This window comes from Frieseomelitta varia, unplaced genomic scaffold, assembly GCF_011392965.1.
Source record: "Frieseomelitta varia isolate USP_RPSP 00005682 unplaced genomic scaffold, Fvar_1.2 scaffold_470, whole genome shotgun sequence".
In the NCBI taxonomy this organism is placed as follows: domain Eukaryota; kingdom Metazoa; phylum Arthropoda; class Insecta; order Hymenoptera; family Apidae; genus Frieseomelitta; species Frieseomelitta varia.
Genome location: NW_025110224.1, coordinates 297114 through 323750, shown reverse-complemented (window position 1 = coordinate 323750; position 26637 = coordinate 297114). Strand labels below are relative to the sequence as shown.

General features: G+C 31.7%; 2 protein-coding genes across 2 annotated transcripts in view; one reads left to right on the top strand and one right to left on the bottom strand.

The window, feature by feature from the left end:
- Positions 1 to 18104, top strand: part of LOC122532762 (disintegrin and metalloproteinase domain-containing protein 10) — a 29181-nt gene extending 11077 nt beyond the window's left edge. Inside the window, exons 4-15 of the mRNA XM_043661811.1 lie at positions 11558 to 11853; positions 13288 to 13434; positions 13523 to 13671; positions 13756 to 13990; positions 14071 to 14245; positions 14329 to 14506; positions 14579 to 14756; positions 14842 to 15075; positions 15161 to 15277; positions 15354 to 15518; positions 15607 to 15739; positions 16504 to 18104. Coding sequence (XP_043517746.1) covers positions 11558 to 11853; positions 13288 to 13434; positions 13523 to 13671; positions 13756 to 13990; positions 14071 to 14245; positions 14329 to 14506; positions 14579 to 14756; positions 14842 to 15075; positions 15161 to 15277; positions 15354 to 15518; positions 15607 to 15739; positions 16504 to 16664 — 2168 coding nt within the window. The 3' untranslated portion in view covers positions 16665 to 18104. The remainder of the gene's footprint in view (positions 1 to 11557; positions 11854 to 13287; positions 13435 to 13522; positions 13672 to 13755; positions 13991 to 14070; positions 14246 to 14328; positions 14507 to 14578; positions 14757 to 14841; positions 15076 to 15160; positions 15278 to 15353; positions 15519 to 15606; positions 15740 to 16503) is intronic.
- Positions 18105 to 21824: 3720 nt separating this feature from the next.
- On the bottom strand, positions 21825 to 25924 carry LOC122532761 (membrane-associated protein Hem). The gene is made up of 2 exons (XM_043661810.1): positions 25804 to 25924; positions 21825 to 25723 (listed from the first exon to the last, which is right to left on the bottom strand). The coding sequence occupies exon 2, from the start codon at positions 25597 to 25599 to the stop codon at positions 22231 to 22233; it is 3369 nt and encodes a 1122-aa protein (XP_043517745.1). The 5' UTR covers positions 25600 to 25723; positions 25804 to 25924; the 3' UTR covers positions 21825 to 22230.
- Between the last annotated feature and the right edge of the window lie 713 nt (positions 25925 to 26637).

Below are 26637 nucleotides of genomic sequence, written 5' to 3'. Positions count from 1 at the left end.
GAAATGTTTTGCCTGTCAAGAGACTTGGCAATGAATATTATTTCTAATTTGAACAGTATACTTTGTTTTTTTTTTCCCCCATTTTAAAATTTTGTCCACAGTTGAATTATCCACTTAGATACATATTACAACACAACTTTGTACGAAATACACAAATATTAAGACAAATGTTATCCTCTGAAAAAGAATTTCCAGTGATTTCACGTACCATTTTTATAATACTAAATGTCAATATCGTGTTAAGCTATACTTCAACGTCTAAACGAGACCTTAATGCCTATCGGTTCGTTTGATCGATTTTATTCATCGATACAAAGATAGTTGCAGGAGCATCCATCTTACGTATATTGGAAAGTTATCAATCCGATATTTACGTCTTGTGGAAATTTTTTTAAAAAGTTGCGATAATAGAGAAAAGTCGGCTAACCGCGGCTAGAAATGTGGACGAAAGAGGTTCGTCGGTGGAAAAGCACGATTCTGAGCACACCGTCTGTGGATCCAACGGACAGGTCGCGTCGACGTAATATTTGCAACCGGCGCCACACGACCCTGCGTTTATACACACTTGGACGGACACCACCCCTTTGCCACGCGATGTACACAGTTTCTCCCTTCCTCGAGTCGACGGACGACAGTTTAGTTGGCGTTTACAAGCCATCCTTAAAGGAGCATCCAGCCGTGTACATACAGTTTTTAAGCGAATCGCCTTAACGATACACGCCGGTCTGCGTAACCGGCTCTGAACTTCACCGGTTGCTGAATAGAGGTGCACGCAGCACGCCCATAAAGTTAAAAATTTCACATATATACTTGACTTTGGTTGGTTGATAAAAATATTATAATATAAACAAATATCCGTTAACGCTGGAACAACCGTATTAAAATATTGGTTGGTTAATAAAAATATTAATGTAAATAAATTAATTAATATAATAAATATAAATATTAGAATATTAATATAAATATAATTAATATACTAAATATAATAAAATACTAATATAAATATAACTAATACAATAAATATATAATTAATAAAATATTAATATAAATAAATATCCATTAACGCTGAAACAACCTTATCAAAGTATTCTGAATTATAAATTATTATAATCAAGAGTATCCATATCTTTGAAGTACTTGTAAGTCTGAAATGAGTCACATCGATTGTTGTAGCGTTGAAATAATAAAATTGTACAATTATTTTTTAAAACTTCTATAATGATAATTCTAATAGACAATACGCACAAGTATCATTTTAAACATCCTGCCGAGAAAATGTTAAATATGTGCAGATATACCCTTAGAGAGCCAAATTGAAATAAATAGTTAGAAAACTAAACTTCTAGAATATATCTAGTAGTTAAAGCAAGTAATGACGTGTGTACAGTTTGATTTCAAGCTGAGCAACATTACATTTTTCCAGACCATTTGCTCCCGGAAGAGATGCATCAACGACATCGCACGAGTACTTACACGCCTCGGTCATTCCTTTTTAAACTCGTTTCTGCCAACCTATTGTTTCGTTTTCATCTCGTTGCTCTTTCTCGTCATCTCGTCTTATTTCATTAACATTCTTTACGCTGTTCAGTGAGAGTCACGCGCCAATATCGAGGTTGTTGCTCGATTCTCTCAACGTTCGAGATATATGAAAGAATTTAACTCTTCATCGAACGTCTTGCTCCTCTAACTGACTAACTATTTGAACCTAAGCAAACTAGCCTATTTCAGTTTGAGACCATTCCCCGCAGTCGTGCAGAGAGATTGCATTTTCCATTTAACCACTTGCGCTGATTGCGGACCGTAACGAGTAGCCAAACCGTCTATAATAATTCGTCGCTTTCTTTTGTCAATATGATATCACTGGATAGAAATTATTGAGAAGTAATAAATTTATTATTTGTTTTTCCTATATCGTTTTACTTAAATATACTTAAAACTGAGAAAAATATTGCAATTTTGGGACAAATAATTTTTGACGTTAACCACTTGCGCTGGCAGCTGATTGCGGACCGTAACGAGTGACCAAACCGTATACAATAATTCGTCAATTTCTTTTTCTTTTGAACTTGTCGGTATATCATTGAACAGAAATTATTGAGAAGTAATAAATTTATCATTTTGCCTGGGTTATACTTAAATATACTTAAAACTGAGAAAAATATTGCAATTTTGGGACAAAAAATTCTCGACGTTAACGTCATTCCAACGCAAGAGGTTAACCACTTGCCTCTGCAACTGATTGCGGACCATAACGAGTGACCAAACCGTATACAATAATTCGTCGTTTTCTTTTTGAACTGGTCACTATGATATCACTGGATAGAAATTATTGAGAAGTAATAAATTTGTTATTTGTTTTGATTATATTTAAATATACTTAAAACTAAGAAAATATTGCAATTTTGGGAAAAAAGATTCTCGACGTGCGTGACACGTTATTCCAGCACAAGAAGTTAACCACTTGCGCCGGCAACTGATTACGGACCATAACGAGTGACCAAACCGTATACAATAATTCGTCAGTTTCTTTTTCTTTTGAACTCGTCGGTATATCATTGAATAGAAATTATTGAGAAGTAATAAATTTATCATTTTGCTTGGGTTATACTTAAATATACTTAAAACTGAGAAAATATTGCAATTTTGGGAAAAAAGATTCTCGACGTGTGTGACACGTCATTCCAGCGCAAGAGGTTAACCACTTGCGCCGCAACTGATTGCGGACCATAACGAGTGACCAAACCGTATACAATTCTTTCTTTTTGAACTCGTATGACATCACTGAATAGAAATTATTGAGAAGTAATAAACTTACTATTTGCTTTGCCTATTTTGTTTTACTTAAATATACTTAAAGATGAGAAAATACTGCAATTGGGGGTAAAAGATTCTCGACGTGTGTGGCACGTCATTCCAGCGCAAGAAGTTAAAGGTACACTTGCTGTTCGTGATATCGTCGTCATTACAGAAGGAAGTAAGTAGTCTATTTTTCAAACGAGAGAAATAAGCAATTACCGGATAGAAAGTGTTGGCCAAGTTCGAATTAGACATCGTACTATGGATACGCGAGCGGATTTCAGCCAAGTCCGACAACTTCCACCGTGTTTACAGCATTTGTGCAAATAACTGTCGCTTAAACAAACAGTTGCCGTATCGCGTATAACATTTATCGTGCTTCTCGTCCATATTGCGTTTCACGGACAAACTTCCGCCGTCATCTTGCCTGTTTGCGTGTTGGATATAGATACGCGCGCGCGCCGTTATGAATCTACAAAATTAATGCCTCCAATGAATTCCCTCGGACTGATTATGGAACCTGTCCACAAATATATATTCTTCCACTTTCCTTTTACAACGATCAATTGTAAAATATTGTTGCGAAGATGTGTAATAAAAAAAAAGGAATAGATTTTCGTTTGAAAATTTTAGTATGACTTTCATGAAGACATTTTCGTTGCAAGATAAATACATGTCGGCACGAACTTTTGTATGAATTATTTTTCAATCATTTTTGATCGTTGTTAATTAAGCAGTAGAGACAGTTACCGTGGTTTTTGTTACAAAGTAAATTATGTCTGTGTCCTCGTAATAATATAATCCTATATACTATCCTATAAGCTATAATATCGTTCAGTCAATACTTGTACCGATCTACAGTAAATCTTTGAATATTCGAACACTAAACATTAAAACTGATAATTTTGTAAAACAGAAATCGTACAATAATAAATATAAAACTTGCGAAATACATATGTTATTCATTTGTCACATAACGGGTGGACAAGTACTATAGAATGTAAAAAATCCATTGTAAATTCAATCGTGAAAGAAATTTTCCAATGATTTATAACTTGTCATTTTCTGGAAAAAAGAGTGTTCTTCACTTTGCCATTTGTTACAGATAAAAGCATTTTAAAATAAAACGACCAATGAATTTTGAAAGTACAGGTTTCAAGTTATGAAACGAGCGAAGAACATAATTTACTATCGTACGATCTCTTTTCACAAAATTATAGCAGTTCAAATTTAAATGTTTAGTGCAACTTAATCTGTCAAGTTTCTTTCGGTAATCCTTCCCCCACGAAAAATAAAAGTTCCTCTTATTGACATCTGAAGAACGTTTGTATCTTTGCTGGCTCGTACAACGTTAATCCGAATGAACGCTATCGCGTAGGTAGTATCGACAAACCTGGCAAATATCGTGACATCGAAGCACCAAGTCATTAAAACCGGTGGTTCCCGGTTAACCCGCCAATAAAACCAGCAACGACCACTGCAATTATCTTGGATACGAAGATCAACGATACTGCGGCACTTCTACTGTGCGATTCAATTACAAAGAGTACAAAGAGAATTTAGGCGAAGGAGATCTTAATCGGCTACAGTATGGGAGGAACAGCTATAAATATTGCAAAACGAACTCGCGCGTGTCGCGGTTTCTCATCCCCCTGGCCACGAATATCAGCTCTCTCGTTAGCAATAGGATTAACACAAGATCATCGATATCGGGACACTTCAATTTGGTTACAAAGATTGTTGTAATTGACGTTCGTTTCTCAATTTTTACGCTACATATGTAGTACAACCAATAGAGTAAAAACGATCGGTAATTGTATTTATATTACAGACTCCATCGATTTCAATAGGGTTGAAATGTATTGTCGGTGGCACGATTCTGATTAATTTTTATCTTTATCGCTGTTCGACTTTAGTTTTTTGAGATGTTTATAAAAGTTTGTTTCATGATTTTTAATTAGAGCAGACTTAATTGATTTAAATAAATAAGTTTTAGATTTGTAACCAGATAGTAGGATCTCCCATAATGCGACAAATATTCCACGTTATGCGAAACCAAGAGAGCAAAAAGTTAGAACTAAACAAATAGTTTTTTTTACATAAATAAATAAAACAGAAAATAATATTCATGAATGATATAAGTGATATAAAACTTTTAAACCAACTTATCTTTTCTGAAGATCTTCGATCTTTTCATAGCTGAAAAATATTATTTCTTATTTTTAACATTAAATATAGCGAAAAAGATTGCCTTATGTATATAAATATATATTTCAATTACAACTAATTGCCTCGTTGTTTATATATATGTAAATAATATATATATATATATATATATACATGTATAACACAAGAAGTTATTTAATACTTATTAATATAATAATATAATTACATTATTACATTATATTTTATATTATTATATTATATTACATTAATATAATAATAATATAATTAATAGTTATTTAATACTTATTTAATGCTAAACTGTTTTTTAAGACGACAGAAAAACGCATACGTTTTCATGTCATAAATGAGTTTTCTTCAGCAATTTTTTATTTGCGTTATATGGGAGCAATAGTGCAGTTTTTAATTCGCATTATAAATAGAAATGCCTTATGTAGGGTACCCCCATTATACTCTCTAATAAGCGATATTGAGTCCAACGAATCTTTCTCTTCATTATGAATTGGCATTCACTTGGATTAGAAAAATTTCCGGCCGGCAATATTTTATCATTTTCATTTGTAACTTTTCTTTGTACTATGTATTCGGTTTGCGACAAAGTAATAACGGTGCAAGTGCTATAATTGAATATCGTTCGATACTATGATTATAAACAGCCATAACAAGATATTTCACGAGTCTGTTCTCTATTTACAGTTATATTCTACTTTCATTCCAGGCTTCACCATCTATTAAATTGTTAGTGTTATATATAAAGTGTCCCATTTGTAATCCCCTCCTAAACTATTATTATCGCAATAGAAAGATATGTTTCTAATATTGTGTATTTCTAATATTCTAATTATTTCTAATGTTAGAATAATATTATTCTAATTATTTCTAATATTGTAATATTATCTAATATCAGAGTAATATTATTATAATCATTTCTAATATTTAGAATAATATTATATCTAATATTATAACATTTCTAATATTTAGAATATTAGAACAATATTATGTCTAATATTGTTCTAATATTATTCTACTATTATTCTAAATATTTCTAATATTTTTCTAATAATTTCTATAATGCAAAAATATGATTCTAATATTATCATAATGGAAAAAAATGTTTCGAGTAAAACTTGAAACTTGCCGAAACGAAGAACACATATCAGTCGCAATAATACTGATTCCTTCAGAGAGATTATAATAAAAACTGGAAATATTCGTAGTAGCAGATATCTTCTGTTCATAAAAAAAAAATAACGAGAATTCACTTTGAGAGTCATGCTCGACGAATTACTCCAAAGTCTTAATAAGAAACCTTAATATGTTCAATGAAGGTAAATTTTGAACCTGGCAGTAACCCTAACTTTAGGATACCAACATATTTAAGTCGATAAATTTGTCACAGAATAGGCGACCATCTGAATAAAAATATATAGTTCTATTTAAAAACACGAAGGTCATTCTGAAATCAGAGGTACGTCCATCTAGGCAAGATTTGTGGCTATCATTGGATATTCTGCTCGAAACAAAGTAAATTTTACTTGAAACATTTTTTTTTGTAACGAACAAAATTTAAAATATAATTATGTGGATTACTTTATGAGACACTGTATAAAATTGTTTTCTTATTGAAATATTTCTTATTTCTACCTAAAATGAAATCATACGACATTTTTAGATATATGTAACAATTATAATAAATTAATCAACTTTTTAATTCCACGAAAAATAATGATGCTATAAACTACATAAAATGTGGGAACGAAATGAAGTTCGATTGAGAAAATTTAATATTTTTGTACCACGCAATATCTTATATTACAAATTGAAATAAAAAAAAAACGTGTTAAAATACGATATAATCTAAAAATTGGTGCGAACTCCTAATTTGAACAGTCATACTATCTAAAATATTTGCTACTTTATCGGATATTACTTTATGCTGAGACAAGGTTTTTTTACGAAATAAGTTAAATATTTCATCGGAAAGAAGTTGTCAACTAACTAAGAAATTGTGTTTTATGGATGGAGAAAAATTCAAAACTGAATTGGACGTGACAACTTGATAGTTGAAATTGTCGAGGCAAAGAATTTAAATTTTAATAAGGAACAAATGACTAAACGTTTTCGAGCCAATTTCGAACCAGATTACCTGAAACTTTTTTCCATTTAAGAGAAAATTATTCAAAAATGTCTGACGTTGTTGACAAGAGCCGTCAACAATATGTGGCAGCAACATTATGCATTATTGAATTTTTATTTCGATGAAAATATAATATGTCTTCAATTTTTTGACATAACGGTGGACATTCTTCCAATTTTCATTAATAATAACTGAAACTAAAGTTTAATATTATATATTTTTATACTAAATTTAATCCAAACTTGACCTAAATCTATTTTAAAACTGACTCAAACATAAAATCACTGAGAAAAACATTTTTGCCTATAACTTGGAAACTACAGCCGCGCGGCTATAAACTATATAAGGAAAAATCATTCAGAATCGTGTCCTCGACGACGTATTACCGGTTCACGAAAATCCATGAGGAATTGCTATAAATATAAATAATAAATAAATATAAATAATAGTAAGATTAATAATAAATAATAAATAAATATAAACATAAATAATAATAAATAAATTATTATATAAATAAATAATTAATTATCAAACGATTTACCTGTATTCGGCTGTTAAAAAACATTAAATTTAAGTTAAGAATAAAATCATTTTTTCAACCACGGTTTTATTGTCTACATTTTCACACGTAGCTTAGTAGAAATTCTCACACGTAGAGATTAAACGACAAATACGTTGGACAGTGAAAGAATTCATTAAAGTATGGATTTTTGTCGAAATGTAAAATATTGATATTAGTATTTTCCTAAAAATATTTTTTGTATTATACTTTTCAGTTTGATTTGGATCGTATTTCAGGTATTTCGCTACAGTTCTTCGTTTTTAAGGCTTTGTTTCATCTACAAAACGAGAAACTAATTGAAGAAGATCGAAAAAGTAAAATTGACGGTTTTTATTTTATTTTTGTTTTTATTTGTTTAGTTTTTGGTTTCATTTTTGTTACTTTTTAAGAAGAGAAACGTGAAATTGAGATATTTTTTTTATTTCGTAAAAACAAATAAAAACATGATACTTCTTTAGTTAATACGTAAATATTGCCTCCGGGAAAGTTCCAAATCTAAATGCACAAGCACGGAAGAGCTCTCCTCATCCCATAAAATATAATATAACGTAACCTATTATTTTACTAATATGGTATGTTGAATAGTTTAGCTTTGTTAAGTTAAACTTTGCAGACTAGGTTTGTTAGGACCTAAATTAAAGTAGGTTAGGTTATATTTTATGAGATTCATATATTCCTTAAATATTTAGCATAATTAAGCATAATCTAAAGGATTTTTGAAATATGTAAGGCTCTAGTTTCATTCTTTTTTTTTATTTAATAAATAGTAAAAATTATATTTTTATTATTATATTATATTAATTATATTTATTTTGTTATATTTATATTATATTTTATATATTATATATTATTATATTATATTATTTTATATTATATTAATTATATTTATTTTGTTAAATTTATTTATTTAATAAATAAATAAAAAATTATGATTTTCTTCGATTGAATTCTTTTTTTAGCGATAAAATAATTTCTAGAAAAACAGCTTTTTTTTTTTAAAAATTGTAATGAAGTGGCAAAGAATTATAATGTAATGAAAATTAGGACAAGTTGTTAAACTATTTATTTATCAAATAATTTTATGAGTATTTCGAAAACCGAAACCCAAAGGCAATTACATACGTGTATAAGAAAAAGATTCTGCGAATGTCCTTTGTAATAATATATTCAATGGTATGATGTGCCTTCTTTCACATACGAGAGAAAATAATCTTACCAATATATTTGGTAAATCATGCTGAATAAAAATGGTCATATTCACTATGGGCTATACTATATAGCCATTTTGATTCATTTGCTCTCTATTTATTTCAAAAAAATAGATTTTATACATGTAATTAAAATAGAGAAATAATTTTTTATTTTTCTTATGTTTCATTCATTTTTTTCCAGTTCATTTTTTTCTTATTTGAGTAAATTAAAAGTGTGTTCAAGGAAGTGTTCAAAATGATAATCTCTTCCTCTCGTGTGACAGCAACAATAATTCAGAAACACACGAAGACGCAATACGCAAATCCATTGAGGACATTAGAAATGAAATTAATAGAATGGATTGGCAATAATCATTAAAATTTTGAATAGATTTATATTTACAGAAGGAAAATCGTCATTTTCAATATCCTTTTCAATCTATACAAGTAAAAAAAGATGTAAAATGTATGAAAAATAAAAAATGATTTCTCTCTTTCAATTAAAAAATCTATTTTCTGAGATAAATAAAAAAAAAACAAATGAATCAAAATCCCTAGTGTACATGATCTTTTCCATTCAAAATAACATATGTTATATTATATTCTGAATGGAAAAGATCATGTAATATAAGAGATTATCATATATGGTAAAGTTATTACCTTATAATCTTCATATAAACATATAACTCGAAAATAGTTGTATGATACAAGTATAAATTATATCGATTATACTGAGACGAGTAAATATATTTGTTTATAATCGTAATAATGGTAAATATATTTATCGTTAATTCTTTTGATTCTTTTATTTTGTTACAATCTTCAAAAAGTTATAGCTAAAACTTAATAAATCACTATATATTAAATATTAATTAAATAAAATAAATTAATTAAAATTCAATAAAATTAATTAATTAAATACTAAACCGAGAGTAATTACCAATATTTTTCTGCATCAATATAGCGTATACATATATAATATATATATTTTCGGAAGCCAAAAAGAATACCAATTGTTGGAATATCGATTTCGTACATCAAGCGTTGCTTAAATAAACATACAGAACAAAAATAAATAAAGATTTCGAAATCAATGATCGTGATCAAAGAATGTGGTGTCGTCAATATAATGATCAAAAATTATACAATTATGTATTTTTTATGGTATTTTTGATTATATATTAATTGATTATTCTTAAATATATTGTTTTTAGTTATTGAGAAAGAGAAACATGTCTCAATCTTAAAAGTACCATATCTACAATAGTAAATTTCAGTATTACATTGATTTCACTATACGTGTCTATATAAATTTCTCGAATACTGATTTCAAAGTCGTACCAGTTTTAAGCTGAAGCAGTAATTGAAAAATAATCTCGTTGTGGCACGTTAAAGAGAAAATGTTGATAAACGAAATCTCGGTTCGTAGAAAATGATAGAGCGTCGTTCGTCTGATAAGTTTGCTCGTTCGCTCGTCTGGTTAGTACACCGTGTCGTTCGTCACCATGGATAGTGAAAGAGGAAGTATGATTTCACACCCATATGTAGGTGGGTGACCACGTCCTCAAAATAATAGCATCGTCGTTACGGATGATACGACACCCAAGGGGAAGCGGTTAGAGTTTGTCATTACGTAGCGCATTATGTCCGTACATCCGCTTTATAGACACAGCTCTCCCTGCATTTCAAAATTACACGAATAATTAAACTGCGCATCGGCACTTCCGCTGCAATGCGTTATAAACTTTCCTCGCGCGTGAAAACACCGAGACACATGCTCGAACCTAATTCCTCAACGTCTATCCACTTCTCGAATATACTTCCATTCCTTCGCGTCAGAGGTTTTAGGAACAGTCCTATATTTTCACGAATCCGATTTTTCCTCGTACTTACTTTCTATTGAAGATTTGAAGATTTGAATTCTCTTGAAACCCATAGACATTTTCAGTTTCCAATTGTATTTGACTTAACTTGATATTTGTTGTTGGCAACAATTCTAGATTCAAAATCAAGCTTGACTGCTTGACCGAAATTTTAACGATTTCTTGACGCAAATTGTCGTAATTTTGTAGGATGTTCAATTCGTTAGATTTCCAATGATTGCACCGCGCTAAACTTTGATGCAACTCGCACAAAATTTTTTTTTTTGCTGATCTATTCGTGTATAATGCACTGAAATAATAAACATATATGCATGATGATCATATCATCTCATCTTCGAGATAAATTATCGTAAAATATCTCCTTAATTATTAGGTTTAGGTTTAGAACTAATGTGGGTATACTTTTTTTATATTCTTTCGATTCATGATGAAAAAAAAATATATAGTTTAATTTAAAGAAATAGGGGTGACCTTGAAAATTTCGAAACCACTCAACACACACAAAAAATTGATACGCCATTTTGCCTCCCTTAAAATCATATAACTTTCGTATTAAACAGTTTTTCATTAGACGCGTAATTAAGGTTATTTCAAGTGTACAAGTTACGTGAATCATCTTATATATGATATCTTTAGTATATTCGTTTTAAAAGATGGTTAAATATTTTTACTAAAAAGAACTTAGAAAATAGATTTGAAAAAAAACTTTCTCAAGTATTACAAGCTCAAAGAATATCGTCATTGCCCCTAAGCTTATTTATACGTTACATACCACATATTATTAACGTTTTACTACCCTTGCTAGGTGAATCTGGTGGTTGTGGAATCACCGATGACGTGATGGAATGGATGGATAGAGTTCAAAATTCTGCCGAACCGGACGTTTCACGTCCGGTAACCGCAAATGAGAAGAAATTCAAGCCGCAGATGAAACCGTGGAACGGCGATCAAGAATCACCAGGTCACAAATATTCAAGAGAAGCTAACGAACCTAATCATCGGAGAACGCGGAGAGCAACCAGACCGAAAGAGGATAATAAAAACACTTGTTCCCTTTTTATTCAAACCGATCCACTTATATGGAGACATATATCGGAACAAGTAAGTTTAGAATATGTGTATATGAAAGTATCATCTTTATTTCAACGAGTTAACTTTGAAACTTGTTTGAAATTTGTTTTAACATTAGTTTCTAAGTTCATTCTAATCTTGAGAGGAAATAATCTGAAATGGAAATCCCATTTTTTTTTTATTCAAGGCAATAATAATCGACCTATATATAATCACACAACTCATTGTATAATCGTCAAATGCTCTACACACCTATCGTTCTCCTATTGTACTTACATTCACGAGACTATTTCTTCATATTTTATATCCTTAACCCTTGAGAAAATGTCTTCGTCTTTGCAGCCTCTTTAACCATTTGCGCTGACTGATTGCGGACCATAACGAGTGACCAAACCGTATACAATAATTCGTCGCTTTCTTTTTGAACTCGTTACTGGACAGAAATTATTGAGAAGCAATAGATTTATTATTTGTTTTGCCTGTGTATTTGTTATACTTAAATATATTTAAAGCTGAGAAAATATTGTAATTTTGGAACAAAAAATTCTCGTGCGTAATTCCAGCGCAAAAAGTTAACCGGACATTCTTTTCCGTACCATTGTAAAGATCTCTTAAAATTATTAAGAAGTAATAAATTTATTATTTGTTTTGCCTAGATTATATTTAAATATACTTAAAATTGAGAAAGTATTGCAATTTTGGGGCAAAATATTCTCAACGTGCAAGTGGTTAACATCTTGCGCGGGCAATCGATTGCGGACCATAACGAGTGACCAAACCGTATACAATAATTCGTCGTTTTCTTTTTGAACTGGTCACTATGATATCACTGGATAGAAATTATTGAGAAGTAATAAATTTATTATTTTGATTATATTTAAATATACTTAAAACTCAGAAAATACTGCAATTTTGGGACAGAGAATTCTCGACGTGCGTCGCACGTCATTCCAGCGCAAGAGGTTAATCGGACATTCTTTTCCGTGCCGTTGTAAAGATCTCTTAAAATTATTAAGAAGTAATAAATTTATTATTTGTTTTGCCTAGATTATATTTAAATATACTTAAAATTGAGAAAATACTGCAATTTTGGGATAAAAGATTCTCAACGTGCAAGTGGTTAACCTCTTGCGCGGGCAATCGATTGCGGACCATAACGAGTGACCAAACCGTATACAATAATTCGTCGTTTTCTTTTTGAACTGGTCACTATGATATCACTGGATAGAAATTATTGAGAAGTAATAAATTTATTATTTGTTTTGATTATATTTAAATATACTTAAAACTCAGAAAATACTGCAATTTTGGGGCAGAGAATTCTCGACGTGCGTCATTCCAACGCAAAAGGTTAATCGGACATTCTTTTCCGTGCTGTTGTAAAAATCTCTTTATACAAAAACTATTTGTCGGCAGGTAGCGTTAGCAAATGTCGAATAGTTGATTTTTTGACTGCTCTTTCAGTTGCATCACGATGCAGAGAAGACCAGAGAAGAGATACTGTCTCTGATCGCACACCACGTTACCGCTGTGAATTACATCTATAGAGACACTAGGTTCGATGGTAGAATCAAGCACAGAAATATTAAATTCGAGGTGCAACGGATAAAGGTGATTGAATTATTGGATAATTTTTGCGCACAACGGATACACGATCTGTCCGTTGCGTTAAATACGAATATTATTCTGTTATTAATAGATCGATGACGACACAGCGTGTACACCCCAACAAACGTACGGTGAACCAAATCCGTTCTGCATGGAGAACATCGACGTTAGCAACTTTTTAAATTTGCATTCGCTCGGCAACCACGAAGATTTTTGCCTCGCTTATGTGTTCACTTATAGGTACGAGAAGAACGAACCGTTTTAAAATATACATATCAAGTGCTATGCTATGAATACAGATTCACTGGTTTGTATTATTAACAGAGATTTTACTGGCGGTACACTCGGTCTTGCTTGGGTAGCTTCCGCATCGGGCGCATCCGGTGGCATTTGCGAAAGATACAAAACGTACACAGAAACTGTGGGAGGAATGTATCAATCCACCAAGAGATCCTTAAATACCGGAATCATTACTTTTGTTAATTACAATAGCAGAGTGCCACCAAAAGTGTCACAGCTGACGTTGGCCCATGAAATAGGACATAATTTTGGATCACCTGTAAGAATTTATCGTAAAAAAACTAATCATTTGTTTTTACAATTTTTATTTTAATCACACTTTTTCTTTTTTTTTTTCAGCACGATTTTCCACCGGAATGTAGACCCGGTGGATTGCACGGAAATTACATTATGTTTGCGTCAGCGACGAGCGGAGATCGACCGAATAATAGTAAATTTTCGAAATGCAGCATTGGCAATATCAGCAATGTCCTAGATGCTATAGAAGACAACAAGAAAAGAAATTGTTTTACCGGTATATATGATGTTAATGGAGATAAAATATGCTTTTATGCTTATATTGCACATAACTGTAAATGTTATTTTATTTTTGTGTAGCTTCTGCTGGTGCATTCTGCGGCAACAAGATCGTCGAGGCTGGAGAAGAATGCGATTGTGGATATGACGACGATGAGTGTGTGGATAAGTGTTGCTATCCGAGGCAGGTGTCGGAGTTAGACAAGATAAAGAATGAAACAGCGAAAGGTTGTACCAGAAAGTCCGGTACACAATGCAGGTATATATTTTGCTGGAAATCTATGATGCCTACTTTGCGTAACTAGTCTCCTCACGAGTCCTTTTCTTACAGTCCTAGTCAAGGGCCTTGTTGCTCCAGCGAATCGTGTCAATTCGTTCCTCTCTCCAAAAATGTTCAATGTAAGGCTGAATCGGATTGTAGTTACAATTCAACTTGTAACGGACGATCCTCTGAGTGTCCTCCACCGTTGCCAAGGGCTAACAAAACTAGATGTAACGAAGGAACTCAGGTAAAGAAAAAAAGCTTTGAAATTTGTCTAGATATCTAGAATAGACATTTTGGAAATTATATTTATTTTGCAATTTTGTTCGCAGTTGTGTATCAATGGCGAGTGTACGGGATCGATTTGCCTCGAATGGAATCTAACTGAGTGCTTTTTGACTAGCAACGTAATTCCAAATATCGATAAACGTAAATTGTGTGAATTAGCTTGCCAAAATGGAACTGATCCATCGACCTGCCGTAGTACCAGCGAATTTGCACACGTTGTTGGTCTGCCCGAAGGTGGAATTAGCCTTCGACCTGGATCACCTTGTGATAACTTTCAAGTAATAACCTAATTATATATGTTATATTTCTATAAATTTATTATTTGTATACATATAATTAAAAGCAATCGTTCGCTTGTTTTAGGGATATTGTGATGTATTTTTGAAGTGTCGAGCGGTTGACGCGGAAGGACCATTAGCCAGATTAAAAAATCTTTTATTCAATAAGGACACATTGCGTACAGTAGCACAATGGATAACTGTAAATATAAATTTCATCTATTATAATATCTATTGATCTTCACTTCACAGGATTATACATGTTTATATTACTTTAGGAATTCTGGTGGGCAGTATTGTTAATGGGAATAGCCTTTATTATTTTCATGGGCTTATTCATCAAGTGCTGTGCCGTTCATACTCCTTCGAGTAATCCTAAGAAACCACCAGCGAGACGTATTAGCGATACTTTAAGAAGACCGATGAATACTCTAAGAAGAATGGTATAATGAAACAAAAAGAATAGAATGATAAAGTACAAGTCATTTTTGTCTAGCTTAAAACGAAAACTGGCGTAATTATATTTTATAGCGACATCCACATGGTGGAGGTGGGGCCGGTCCCAGAAGTATACCTCCCAGACAAAGTCAAGGAGGCCATGGTGCTACTCGCGGTCCCTCTCATGGTTACGGAGAGGGTAGAGGTGCTCAGTATTATCCAAAAGGTAAATCTACATGACAATTTCGATCGCTTTTCAATGCAGCTATCGTTGCTCGAGTTTGATCCTGATAAGTGTTGCTCATTAAAATACATACCATATGTTTGTATATTAGTTGGTAAAATACGGATTAAACTCAAGCTAAGAAGCTTGCTGTTATGTATTTGTCCCTGTGTGATCTGCAACTACATCAATGTTTTTTCCTGTTTGCATTTTCCTCGCATTGATTGACGCGCATCACTACCTGATACTATCGTTCTATGACCTACAGAGGTGAGCTGGGGCCTATACTCTATATCCTCGATAGGAGCAAATTCACGAATAGAAACTTGATAAGAGAAACATATTCTACAGACAAATGTCGGATGAGAACGATCGCTGATTATTCTCGATCGCTGTACATTCTTGTATTTGCTCCTAATCTTCTTTCATAACCATTCGACGAAAGCCATTGTTAAACTTTCATTCGATCGTTCACGTCGAAGTATTTAGTATTTTATTTCGCTTTCGCATCATTCGCATTAATTTCGATGATATTTCTGAGAAATATGGCTTTTGTGTGATTAGTGAATCTTGGTAGAAGTATCTTGGTAGTAACTGGAAAAGAAAAGCGCATGATAAATGTAGTTGTCATAAATTTTGCCATTTTTCCAATTGACAAAAATTGGATGTAGCAATAGTAACTGATTTCTTACCCTGGTTACAATCGTTGTTTCATTTGCTTCGATATTTCTTTTTCACGATCGAATACTTTTCTAAACCTTAAGCAGGCTATCGCTCGGTTCCCACAGCTAGTGCGCCACCCAGTAGCAGCGCAGCACCCAACTACGGCCGGTCCAACCACCCAGAACTGTACGCCGGCGCCTATTCGGGCTCCGGGGGAGGCGGCCGGTCCTCAGCCTACGAGATGAGGCATCACAACAAGGTGTGACGATCTTAGAGAATTACCACGGACGAGGAATAGTCTCGACGTTGCACCGTAAATTGTTCTCTTGTTTAATGCCAAACTGTGAGACGAGCCGATCCAGCCAACATGATATCTCTTGTAATCAAGATCGACGAGATCAATGGAAGAATACGAAAGCGTAATCGAGTGCATTTGAAAGTACCAACAATCGCCGATCTACGTTTTTATTTGGGTTCGAATAATTCGTGCAAGGGAACTGTAAAACTGGTTCGGAATTGTAAATTGACAAAGTGTATTATATAATCAATGGTGATATATTGAGACTTCTCGTTTGACGTTGAGTTTTTGTCGAGCTGATTTTTATCAGCAAGCGTACGAGAACATCAACATTTGCAGAAACGAAATGAACGATAGCGTTCGGACGTGATAGATCGTGAAACTGAGAAATCGTTAAAAGACTAATATTGTACGATTTTCTGTAATTCATCTTTTAAATGTTTCCTGCTGATTCCTCCGTGTTGCCATGAAATATTTTTCGCGTCTCGATCGAAATTACAAGGCTTTTTAACAATTCTGTCTGTTCACAAAAATTCATTGATATAAATGTCCCGATCGAACCTGTGGAAATTTATTTCTGTGGACAATGCTGGATTCAAACAGCAAATATCGCAGTAATACTGAACGCAACATATTTTTGTCGTTCGATATAAGAGAACATTTATGGCCAAGGTTGCATAGTAGCGTTTATGCCTCGATTTCTTGGTGAAGTCGAATTCTCGCGTGCTTTTCGCTTCGGAAAGCGTATTTTTATACATATATGGAGACTGCTGGTTAGAAGAGTAAGGGAAGTTCAAAGGGAGAACGGAGATGACAATATATATTTGGAATAAATGTTAGGATGATAACCCGTAATTTTTGAGAAGCTCCCATTGAACGTACCTTGTGCCTTTTAACTTATACGCGATTGTTACATACGTTATTCTATATTATAGTGCGATTTTAAAAGACAAACATTTTTTTTAATTTTAATGTTCTTCCAAATGGATGTTTTTTATTCAAAGCTTTTAATTATTAGCGTTTTATACAAATATAGGTAAAGATAATTAATAAGTAATGCCAAAATGTTTAATATGATTTCTCTTTGACGCATTTATACATAAGTTATTAGTCTATAAGATTATTTAATTTAAATCTAAAAGTATTTTTGTGATTGTACCATCGCTTTCCGCAGCGAACGAGCGCGTTTACCATTACCAAACTACTGCAGGTCATTCACTTGATCTCTACCATTGTAGTATAATAATTAATAATATGTAATATTCTTATACTAATTTTTATTAGCCAATTGAAACGAGCAAAGTTATAAGAGATTATGAACATGAAAGAAAAGTATCAACAAAAAAAAGTTTTATAGCTATATTTCATTAATAATTATTCTGATGAAAATGATATCAAACAATATCAATTCTTTTATAATTACACTAATTATTAATGATATTACTATGATATTATTCATGATTTATATTATTATTATTATTATTATGGCTATTACTATTATTAATTAGTTATCTATTGCAAATGATAATTTATCTCCGCTATCGCGAATGTTATAAGTTATATTTAAATATGATTTTTAATTTACAATTGTCGGGGGCTGTACCGTAAACGCGCTTTAATGATGCGCATACGGGACCAAAGACGAGCCCTCCTTTTGAAATATAAACGTGTTTTAACATACATGGGCTCAAGCAGCATATTCATACACTGCTGCATACTCGTATACCACAGAGAAAAAATTCGCCCGTGCCCAACGGCGAATCGTATTAAATCGTACACAATACATACACTTCCTTTTCTCGAAACGCCAAAATGTTATACGTGAACGACTGAATTTTTTTACTCGTCCCTTGTCGAACCTTCTTGCGCAAATATTATCTAGGTTTTCCATGAATTTCTACTCGAGGCAATAATCGAGCGTGCAAATATTTATCATCATTATCACTAGCGATATAATAATTGTTACTAACATCCCGATTTAGCGTTTTTTCTTTTATCTAATATTTTTGATGATATCTAGGCTTAGCAATATTTTCAGAATTAAACGTGTTCGCAATTTCTTCTCGTTCTGTATATTATAAGAAATGTCATTATATACCATTCAGCGTTATGGCAGCTAGTTTACACGATACAAAAAAGACATAGATTTTATTTAGGCGATGAGTCAAAAATTTAATATATAGCTATGCAAGACAGAAGGAACATTAACAGGGATGAAGATTAAAAAGAAGGAGGTGTCTGTCAAATATCGCAAAAAATACGAGTTTGCGGATCGTGTGGAAATGTACAATAGTCGCAATGTGATTATAAAAAAAAAAAGTGGATAATACGAAAGTTTGATGCAAAGTACGTGAGAAAGAGGAAAGGAACAAGAGTGCGAAGACAAGACATGGAAAGAGAATGGGCGCGAAAAAATAAAAGAGAGAGTGTTAAACTGTGTACATATATTGATATTTTATATATATATATATATATGTATATATACAATTATATATTTATTATGTATATTACATATATACATATATATATATATATATATATATATATATATATAGCCACACACACGCGTGCACACACGTACACACATACACACATATACGTTCACAAATGATAATTATGTAACCGGATGATAAAGCGAATACAAAAAAAAATACTTGTTTTTATATCAAATCTGTATTATAGCGAAATATTATCCTGTATTTTGTAATCGAGACGGAAGCTATAAGAAATGAGGAACGAATGCCTGTACGTGCGTCTAATCGAGCCCTTAGATTTTTAAGGTGATGACTTTTAATGACGATCCAACGTGGACCGGGATGGATCGTTTGACATAAATTATTTAAGAAGTTTCGAAGTTTCTTGCATATAGATGCAACGGGATTCCGTTTGGCCCCATTCGTAATCGCTCGTCCGATCGTTGTAAAAGTTAGTTCTTTTATTTTCTATATGGTTCGATAATAATAATAATTCATGGCAATCCATGAATTTGTGATTTACTGCCATTCCTAGTAATGCGTAGCAAAAGAGATCGAGTGAGTTTTCAAGGTATGAACGATAATGTTATAAATTTATTCGAAAACAAAAAAAGACATTGGGACTAATGTGATGTTAATATCATTCTTTCGATCGTATGTATTATAATATTATTAGATTTTTCGAAAATATCAGGTATCGACTGCCATTTAAATCAGTAACCACGGTGCGTAGAAAACAGATTTTACTCCGTAAACGAATCGATGTTTCAAATATCGTTTATTATTATTCTTGCTTCCATTTCACTGCCATAAAAACGGTTCAAATGACTGAATACAAGATCAAAATAAAAAAGGAAGAAAAAAGAAAATAGTGGCATTGTTTAGGAAAGAAAAGCCTAAGACGAGCGTAGAATGGGACCAAGTATTTTAGTATCTAGTTGACGAAAACGTTGCTTGCTTATCGAGAGAAGTATAAAGATTAAAAAGCAAAAGTACGTTTTCATTCATCATTTGTCTTCGAGAAGTCTCTACTACATTATGCTTTAAGCTCATTCGTTTCTGCGCTGTCTGGATTAAGATTGCGTTCTATTATTATCGTTGCTAATTAATAATTGTGCATCTCGCGATACCTTTCACGAAATATATTACAGAAACAGTTTCTGTGGGGCACGAGCAAAAACTCTGATTAAAAGAAAATTCGAATGTTTTGCAAAAATTAACATCCTCGAAGTACCTATCTTAATCCAGGCGTACGTCATTGTGACGCAATGCACACTACTTTATCACTTGTACATAATATTAGTAAGGAAGAAACAAAAAGAAATCGAAGATTATATTTTTTCTATTGATCTAAAAATGTGGTGACCTATCAACATCGTGCATCCAAAATTAGTTTCATCTATGTTAGTTTCATATCCGTTCTGATATGATTTTAGCTAATATAATATGTATGTACATACATATGTTGTCTCGTTTCACCAAGAATCAGTACGTTCTATGTAAAGAAAGTATTGCTTGGATATCACAAAATCACCAAGTTGCCTTTGTGTTTTATGTGCCGTAGTGTTTTATTTCATTTTTTAGTTCATACAAACAATTGTAAGCTCTAAGTTTGAATTGATATTTTGATATAAGTTCCATTAAGCATGATACTGACCAATCGCCTGAACGTTGCTTCAGACCACCACTCTCTCTTTTCCCCAATGTCTAGAACGTGGCGAGTGTTTTAAGAATATTATAAATAAAAGGAATCTGATTGTGAATCTTTTGTGTTATGTTAATGTGATTATAAAAAAAGAAAAGAACAAAAACATTGTAAAAAACTAAATAAAGCATACATTTTACATTTATACAATGGTATTTTCCACCTTATTATATTTATTAATATAATTAAGAATAATATCATAACTTCAGAAAAACGAATTTTCATATTATTATTTTCATTACATATACATAATATTATTTTTTACAAACAAACAATTGTGTGAGTAATTTAACATTTATCAGTTAAAAAATTGGTAAGGAGATTGAAAATTTTGATAAAAAATGGAAAAAATAATATTGGAGAGTTAGAAAAAAATTAAACATATAAGATTTATATATAAGATTTCATAAATTAATGTAATATTTTTAAAAAAATATTCAATTTTTTTTCTATCTATTATCTTTTATACCATATGAAAAGAAAAGGATTTTATGACACATTAGATACAATTAGATACAATTTATAGATACTTCTATTTATTTTATAAACTATTAAAAGTTACAATTGTACATTAGAAAATGTAAATTGAATGATACCTATTTTTACGATACGATATAATATTTATTTCGGTTCATAGATAGATAGCATTTTACAATTCACCTGTAATACAAAATGTTCCTTACATACGAATGACACATAATAGAATACCGAAAAAATGTAGTATTGTTTGTCATTGAATATTCTAAGCCAAGTATCAAATATGAAATGCATGATATTGTTCTATACAAAATGCATTGTTTTTACCCTGTTGTTCTCCACGAGTCTATAGGACAAAACTTGGATATTTTAGTATACATTATTATAATAAATATAGTTTTTACATATTTGTAAATATTCAATACTAATATATATTATTAATATTAATTATAATATATTATTGGTTTTAATATTCAATACAATATAATATTACGTCCTTTTGTATAGTTAATACTTTTTATAAATGAAGTATTGCAAAAAAAGATATCAAGAAACTAAACATGATAAAAAAGCGAAGAGAACAGCAAGGGTAAAAAAGTTAACGGACATTTTTAATATGAAACAGACTTATCAAATTTAATATTGTTGGAGAATTCGAGTCGAGCAATATAATATATATATTCTATATATAAATGCTTATAGTATATATATATGTATATATAGAATACAGAATATTTTGCCACGTTTGTCATTTTCTTTTTTTGTTCTTAAACAATCAATGAAAATACTTTTGATTCCATGTTTAATGTAATGGACGTAAAAAAAATTACCCTGAGTGGCAAGTTGAAAACATTCTTTATCATTATATTTTTTTAATTTATGGCTGCGAATGCTCGAGCTTGTATACGTCGTGATATGCATTACGTATTAGAGCATATGGGAAGCAGCTTTCTAACAGATCCATCGTTAAAAATGGTGATTCTTGGACTATTTGATCCAACAAAAGATATACGGATTCTCTATTTTTAATCGCCTCTTTGTCTGCTTCTTGACCTAGTCTAAGTAAACTGGATGATGCCAGTGCAAGGAATTCTTTCATTCGATCTTCTATATCATTTTGTCCGCAGATAGTGAATAATGCACCGAAAATATTATTTATTGCAGTTGCCATACAATGTATGTTATTAGAATGACCTTCCAATGATGCTCGATAAAAAGAATTTTCATTTCGAGCTAATTTCGGAATAGAAACAGCCACGAAAACCATTAACAAACATACGAGTAAATGTTCATCTTCATCTACTTCAGATTTTTGGCTTCTTAATGCTGCTGTTAATGTTGGATCAACTTTGCAAGTTAAACCCGCAGCTGATGTCATTTCAGAAACAACACGCATAGGATCACCAGATGGTAAATGATGTCGAAAATCTAAAATTGAACTTAAAAGGAATGGTATACGTTCTTCCAAGACATCAACCAATGCAGATTGCGCTAATTGTCTGAAACTTAATATTACACCTATAATCGTAACTCGTTGCAGTACATTATCTACCTGCTGTAATCTTTTGAATTGTTCTTTCATTACTTCTGGTTTATCAAAATTCGTTCGCAATGCAATAAGAACATCTTTGTTACCAGCAACTAATTTTTTTAGCTGTTGTACTTGACTTGCTATGTGCCACATTAAATTTTCATTCAACATCTTCATACCATATGGTCCGATTAATTCAGCTAATGCTCTCAATTCATTAATATCAGAAAATTCCTCTGCGTTAAAAGGTATTGCTCCCTCTACAGATAAACTAACAAATGCTCTTTGATTGCTAGAATAACAAATATTTCCGGCACTAACTCGCCTTAATAAAACATCTGAATACCATTGTGTATATAAAGCAGCAATAGTTTTATCACCATGGCTATCTAATTCTTGAGTTTGTTGAAGAAGTGCATTATTAAATACACGTGTAATATCTATATGCACATAGTTTTCAACTGTCTGAAGGACATTCATGTAAGATCTAACGCTAACAAATAATTCTGATGGTTTAGCTATTTCACTGGTATCTGAATTGTACATAACCATACCAACAAGTGCTCTGGCAAATCTTGATTCTAAATGTTGATGCAAATATTCTCTTGGTGCAAATGTATATTCCCATACATTAATAGTAGGACAATAATTAATGGCATAACATAACTCTGTTAATGCCATATGAAGTTTATCCATTGTAGTAAGTTCTTCTCTAGTTTTTCTGTAACTTTCTATGCCAGGTTTATGAATTTCATACATGTTCTTCTTATTTTTATCTTTTTTCTTTCGATTCACAACTTGAGAGATTAATAATGCACAATGTTTTGGTAATAATTTATCACTCATATTACACTGCTCATCACAAATAGTAGTAATAATATTTTTAGCTTCTTTGGCCATTTCATCCAAAAACATATTAACGACTGATAAACTTCTTTCTCGAATATGATGACGTTCTTCTGGACACAATTCATGTGTACAACTTTGAAAATGACTACATATTAAAGGAAATGCAACAATGTATCTATTTTGAGCAGGAAATTCTAAGCACATGTGAAATTGATCTTCAAACACTTTGCTGTAGAAACAAAAGATAGACAAATCAGATGTTTCAACTAACATTTCATCCAAATTGTCCACCATTTTGGTATGAAACACTACAGTATCCATGAAAGATGCTAATTCTCTATTATCAGCTAAATTCATATTACATTTTGCGATAGACATATACGCTTGCAATCTAAACCAATCTAATCGAAATGCTCGAAAATCAAACAATTCATTATCTTCTACTTGTTTCACTGTTAGACCGGCTATCTTTGAACACATATCACTAAGAATCGCTCCTTCATCCTCTGGACAAACTGGAAGATTTTGTATCATTTGATCTAATGCAGGAGCATCGAATCCAGATAAAAACTGCACATAATATCTCTGAAGTACTTGAGAATATTTCTTCACTAATGCTCTTAATTCTTCACAGTGAAACAGTAATTCTGGCAATTGGCGATCCACTAAATCTTCACCTCCTCTTCCTTTACTTTTTCCTTGTGTGGGAGGATTAACACCATGTCGCAAAAGCCATAAAACTTCATCTCTTGCATGAGAGAGTCCCATTAAAACTAAGAGTGCTTTTGGTCCCAAGAGACCAGGTTGGTCAGTTAAAATTAAACCCAATTCTTTCAATGCCGTCCTTAAGAATTTTCTTCTTTCCCTGTGTCTATAACCAGCCTTTTGTACTGCTTGATTATAACATTCTTTCACTTCAGATACTCTTTTACTATATCCTTTTATACTTTCAAAAAATGTTTGTATATACTGATGTATGTAAATAACTTCATCTCTAAACAAAGCAAGTACCCAGCCAGATTCTAATGCTGTGGTCCATAATTTACTTGACTGTTCCTGATTTAAAAAAGAGTGACACAACGTGAAGCCTAAAATAACCCATCTTTCTATTCTATCCAAACTCAAAGTTTCACAGGACATAGTATCAGTTGCTGCTGCCTTAAGTATTTGTCCAGGACTTCCAACAAGGCTTAGTTTTTGATCTGCTCTCCATGTATCTGCAGACAAATTTCTTTCAGGATAAATAGGCCACAATGAGGTAAGAGCAGTCTTCAATAATTTAGAATGAGGAACAAATTCTTCTGAGAGCTTTTTTAATGGAGCATCATAATCCATTATCATTTGTCCCAAACGAGGAAAGCTTGGATCAGATTGACTGTGCACCATTTCATGGGCTGCATTAAATAATCCTAAAACTGCTTTGCGATCTTCTACTTGCGATAAAAGAATCATTAAACTGACATATGTAACAACAAGATCCAGATAACCTTTTGTTAACTCAAAATTTATCGTTATGTCCATATGAACACCGCAAGCATCCATTGTAGTCAAAAGTTCACAAACATTGTCTTTAAAATCGAGTAGATCAACAAAAGTATAATAATATAGAGATAATGATTTAATTATCTCATTACGAAGATTTGTAATAGTTTGAAGACCTTTAACATCAATATTAGGAAATTTTCTAACAATCATTTTGATAGAAGATTCTAAACTTTTATCTGAAAGGAATCCGGGCTTTGATTTTGCATCACCACATGCCTTTTTTATGTTATAAATGCGAGTTAACATTCCAATACCTCTGTCATTTAAAATAGTTAGCTTTTCTGCTAACTTTTGTTGACTAGGTACAATAGGTCGTGCCATGATTATATTATATTATATTTTACAAGGTCAACATAATTCATTCACCTCTTTGGCTTTAAATGACAGGAGACCCCACCCCTAGAGATAATTTACCGCATACGTTTAAAATAGAGACTTTGTTCTCCTATAAAAAAATTGGTATATGTTTGTCACGTTCATTTAAAGACAAAAGTAATGTTTAACATTTCGAAAGGTACGCCTTACTTTTCTTACTGTTACATGTTTAATGTGAATCGATGACACCATAGAACGAGATTTCTGTGTACGTTGCGTATTACATGAAGTGTTACTCTTTTAATAAACAGTGTAGCCAATAGATGCTGTGTTACTAATATTTCAAACAGAACAAATGTTACTAAATGTTGTGAATGAATTTGAAAGCATAAAAAAGTAAGTGTCCTTAAACAATAAAAAGTTAATTAAAAAGACAACCTATTTTGTTTATTGATACGAACATTGAATATAGTATTTATATAAAATACGTTATATTGTAACTAGGAATCAAACAAGTATTAGTATACATTATAGTATATTTGATTAAGAAATAAATCGATGACAAGGTAAATAGATAAAAACATATTTTACATATAATTATTTATAAAAATATATAATCGAAATGTGACATGACATATCCATTTGTTGTATTCTCAATTAAAGCTTCCGCTAAAATATTAAGATCTAATTTTCCTGAAACTGACAATTCTCCCATATTAACGGGCATTCTATTTAACTATAAAGATCTTAAAATATAGTCTTCCATTTCGGTGTTTCTTGAAACCGTTACTTGAGCTAAACGTATCTTTCCTTTTCTTTCCTTAATTGATTCTTTATAATATTTTTTATCTGCACGAATTATTATATCGTAATATTGAATCTTATTAAACCACTTCCTAAATCTCGTAAAAATCACGGGGTCGCCAATTTTATGGTGGTTTACTTCTTTAAATAAATACGAAATTTAACAAGAAACTATACCAATAACTATTTATTAATATTAATGTACAAGATTTTATAACGTTTGCTTTAATTAATTATTAA